Genomic DNA, 4,926 nt, shown 5'->3' on the forward strand with positions numbered 1-4,926 from the left:
CCCCTCAAAGTACATGTATGATAAACCAGTTTGGGGTACTCATCATTTACTTTTATTTTTATATTTCCCATTTGCTTTTTTTTATCAGTTATGTTGAAATTTCGAACAAGTGTTCCAGCGTTTTCGTAACAATGCGTGATGAATATTTGAATTACATACAGCGAATTATCCCTGGAATAGTGAACTAAATCCTTCAGGGCAAATATTTGGCGACGTTTCCGGTGCTTGAAGGACAAGCTTCTGCGGCCTTTGCTTTTTACTCTCGTGATAATTGGTTTTACTTTTTGTGGAACACACACGTCACCGGTTAAGTTTATCCCGCTTTCAATCTCATTTAGCACCCCAGCATCGCACTGACAGCCATATAACGCGTACACACATAATTCAACTGGCTTCAGGCCATACATAAACCAAGGTGAGGGCTCTGATTGGACATAAGCAATGCTATGACTCTAGGGCTTTAATTATATTGGATGAATCAGCGACGTAGACAGCAGCTATATAACAGCCTACCTTACATGAGGTGATCGTTGCGTTATAATGGATCTGGACTATTTTTTTATCATTATTTTTTTTTTTGTTCGCATAAATGTATGCATAAGTATATAGGCCAACACACGCACATACTGGCAGAGCATATACACCAGTGCTATATTCACAAATAGCACAAGGCAGTTCAAGCGTATCTGGTAGGGGATAGTCCAGGCTATGCTAGTTAAGTCTGTGTAGGACTGGGTGTATATATAAGTACATGAGCTTGTAAGTTTAAAAACACAGTTTTTCCAGCATTGCTATACTGCACATCTACATAATGTAATATTGATGGTATGCCTGTTGCAGGATGATTTTCAAAAATAAAATAAATCAAAACACAAAGAGAGATATTGTACATATGAGAGAGAAACCAAACAACTATGTAAATTCTGGCCCGAACCAAAATAAATAACGAACACGCGCAGAAAATTCGCCTGTATAGTTCATATTTTATTTTAGATTTGCTTCTCAGTGAAATGAAAAACTAAGGTAAAATGTAAGTGAAGCAACTACATGTATAATAAATTTTTTTGTGGTTCTGATCAATTTAAAAATATAATGACATTTTGAGCGTGTTATAACCTCTTTCGTTTAGTACAAACCTCATTCATGTATATGTATATTGTTACTGGCCAGTGTTAAGAAAAAAATCACTTAAGCTGCCTGTGGGTTGCATATGCAAGAGACGGATGAGACTGCTGTTATAGAAGTTCTAAAACATGCCAAGGGTCAAGAGATTGTTGTAAGGTTACAATTGTACAGGCTATGGATAATACTGGTGACTGTACAAATGTTCCCCTTCTGTTTGGACAATTAAGTAAATCGTTCCTAACTTTATAAATGCCTGCGTACCTTAATTTTGCTACTGTATGGGGATTATATAAATGTATAGATGTATTTTAAAGTGATATATCAAAATCAACCAAACTCGTTTTTCCTGTTCTCGGGATCCTCATACATTCTGCAAGCTGTCCAACACCATGATGCGCTACATGTACATAGCAATGCTTTCAGACACAAATACCTAGACTGTGCCTTTGTTAACAAGTTTAGGGCGTTGAAAGATATTTATGGTGACTGGGGCAATGCATCGTTCGATATATTTTCGCTTTTATTCCTGAAATTGTCCTATGTATACAAGCAAAAAATATTTCTTTGTGAAAGAAGTTTACCTGCTCCCGATATACAAACGTCGATACATTATTGCCAATCTAATATTAAATTGTACGAAATGGTTTGTGAGTACATTGTGTTCTGGAACTTTCTAGGAGTACACGAATATGTATATACGACCTACCGCACCGGTGCGATGGGGTGTGCTTCGTAGAGGGCGAGGCTTTCACTTCAGTCCGCTCTCTAAAGCGCATGTGGAGATGATGGGGCTATATATAGTAGTACTAAGGCTGTCTTCGGTTCGCAGTGGCTACTCCAGTAAATTGAACGAAATGAACTGGCACAGAAAAAAAGACGCGGAATACGATCGAGTTACATTTCCTTGCTGGAATCATGTGAAGTCACTAACAGCCTCTGACTGCTGGCTGTCGCTGACAAGTCATTCAAGCAGATACACATATGACCTGAGACATGAAAGACGCCGAGCCGAAAGCTGGAAGCGAATATAGCAGATGTACAGCCTTTACATTGAGCAGCGGGATGGAGTGGGCTTCTCACCCGGGTGAAATCTAGCAGGCGTTTATCAACAAAGACTGGGGTTGAATCAAAATACAAAGGTGAGACTCGGCAAATGCAGCGTCCACTTACATTATAGGATCACCAAAACCGGCCTGTATATCATCGAAGATGAGATGAATTTTGTGTGTGTGTACATTGTTTTTTGGACGAACGTACATGTTATAATGGCACAAATAGGCCCATAGAATATAGATCTCCGGACATTTGCAACGATGTATTACAATAGTCCAATTTATTGTATTGCTACAGTTCTGTGGTTTTACCCAAAATGACAGGCGCACGTAAACCAATCATGGCGTCTATATTAACGGTACGACACATAGCCTAATGCATTCAGTTAGAGCTGTGCGTATTGATGGTTTGATTAGTTGTATTATTGTTGCTATGGTGTTAAGTTTTACGCTTTACTTTTAGATGTGAAATGTTTGGTTAATGTTTTCCAAGACTTGGAATCACCACGTGTTGGTATATGAAAGGTTAAGAGTTCATTTTGTCAAAGGACATTTGATTGGTTGATAACAATAAGGGCGTTTCCACGACAGCCAATCGATAACTCATTTACAACATCTCACGACAGTAATGTTTTGAAATTTCCAAGGCGCTAAACCTTCAAAACAAACCGCCCCATTCACAATTTTGATCCATGTGGCGGGATATTTTCAGAAACTAGGACACGAGACTGCTTATTCAGGCGGGAATTGCATGCATTAGAGTCGTTGTTTAGACCCGAACGCTTCCCCCTGTGCGGCGATGAACATTTTACACTCTTGCAGTAAGTTAGCCTATAGTTACGAGCTCTACGTTACCGGAAAGATCAAAATGAATACTTTCAGTTTAACGTGAAGCCAAAGATAGAATCGACGGTTAGTCCAACTGTTAGTGTTGATCGATTAATGTAGGTTTTCCACTGAAGAAGCCAAGAGACAATCGTCAGAATGAACACAGGCGAAAATCTCACGCCAGCTAATCACCAACAACCACAACAACATATACTAGGCAACTCGGGCCATAACAAGCAGACGAGCCAGTGTTTTGTTGTTGATCCGGACTTCCGCAGAAACACTAGGAAACCAGGGCCAACTAAAAGTGAATCCCTGCAAGAAGCATTTCTCAAGTTTCGTCGAAATCGGCAGGTAAGCCCTAGGTTTTCAGTGATAGTTGGTGTTATCTGCAGGATCACTTGACTTTATTTACCCTCGTCAACCACAACTGGGTTAACTTGGGTCAGTTGTGTTTATCAGCTGGGGCTAATCAGGGGTTTCTCTCATGTTCTGTGGACGGCAGTGACCAGACAAATTGTCAGTCTCAGTCTGTAAACATTTTCTCAGCTGCACATTTTATCTTTAATTTCAGTATAGTGTGTGTGTGCATGTAGGAACCAGGTCTACTTTCTATGTGACAGTGCTAAAATTTTGTATTAATAATGATCTCCAAGGGCCCGCATTTTAATTTAATTTGTACCGAGAGGGATTTATGTTGTTATGAAGCCTTAGTTTGAGTTGGTCATTTATTTCATGCATATGTACATGTAGATGATTTAAACCTGCAAGCCTGTATGTGATCTTTCTACTATGTTGTTACTTAGGTGCCATACCATTGGTATATTTATTTATTTGATTGATGTTTTATGCCATACGATGGCAGCCAGCATTATGGTGGGAGGAAACCCCATTGGTGTAGCACTTGTCTTTCATTTTCACAAGATCTTGTGCTTATAATGGCAGTGACTTTGGTGCAAGTCATGTGATAAAAATCAGACAACTTTCTACACATTTACAAGCTTTACAAGGACTTGTAAATTAAAAATATAGTCAAAGAGAGATTTTTTTCATTTGAGCAACATTATATTGACTAACACTTAAGTCACTTTATGATGACTAAAATTTTATATTTTCAATGGCTAAGTCATATAGTTTGTCTACGTTTAGTTGTTGTGACACAGGAGGGGGTTTAACGATAGTGTTGTCAGGTCTGCTGGTACATTTTGAAATTATGTCAGGGTGGAATATTCGGGAATTCAACCCGTCCACCCACTCAGTATTTTGTGAGATGATCTGTGTGCTCTCTCTGTGTATTAAGTCAGTGTTAACAGTGGAATGAACACCCTCTGACTCATCATCCTGTCCAGCCTCAAACTGCAGTTTGAAAGGCCGTGTGTAAAAGGTGCTTGTCATTAGCTTACTACATCTACACCACTTGTAAACTTGGCAGTACATGTGCTTTTGATATATTTATATACATATAACCTAGTGTAAATGTACCAAGCACTCCAGTCAAAAGCCTGTAAGTTATGAAGGTCTACATATACATGGCTCAGCAGTATTCTTGTAATGTTTATTAATACTTAAATGTTAAAATTAAATGTGAGAAACCATTAACTCTGTTGAATTTCCAGTATCAGTAATAGTATTGCTTAGGCTTCAAACAAATGGTCTCTTCAGTGTTTAAGTATATAGCGTATAGGGAAGGAGAAATCTGTGAAAACTGAGTATGCCATCCTGGTCTTAGTGGTTTGTTTTTGGTGTTGACTATATTATTGCGGCAGGGCGTGGTTGTGCAGTCGGATGTATGACATCCAGAGAGTGTAGTGGTGCTGGAGTCAGACTGGAGCTTCACACATGCGTCATGACATCTATCACAACCACATGGTGACTAGCCCCAGATGACTTCTCTCTGTCATCTCTATACACTTTCCTCGTC

The 4,926-nt window shown here is 39.1% G+C and overlaps 1 protein-coding gene across 1 annotated transcript in view; it reads left to right on the top strand.

The window, feature by feature from the left end:
* The first annotated feature begins 1,099 nt into the window (after positions 1-1,099).
* Positions 1,100-4,926, top strand: part of LOC135475177 (uncharacterized) — a 68,653-nt gene continuing 64,826 nt past the window's right edge. The window contains exon 1 of the mRNA XM_064754966.1: positions 1,100-3,359. Coding sequence (XP_064611036.1) covers positions 3,162-3,359 — 198 coding nt within the window. The 5' untranslated portion in view covers positions 1,100-3,161. The remainder of the gene's footprint in view (positions 3,360-4,926) is intronic.

This window comes from Liolophura sinensis, chromosome 9 (genome assembly GCF_032854445.1).
Source record: "Liolophura sinensis isolate JHLJ2023 chromosome 9, CUHK_Ljap_v2, whole genome shotgun sequence".
Classification (NCBI taxonomy): domain Eukaryota; kingdom Metazoa; phylum Mollusca; class Polyplacophora; order Chitonida; family Chitonidae; genus Liolophura; species Liolophura sinensis.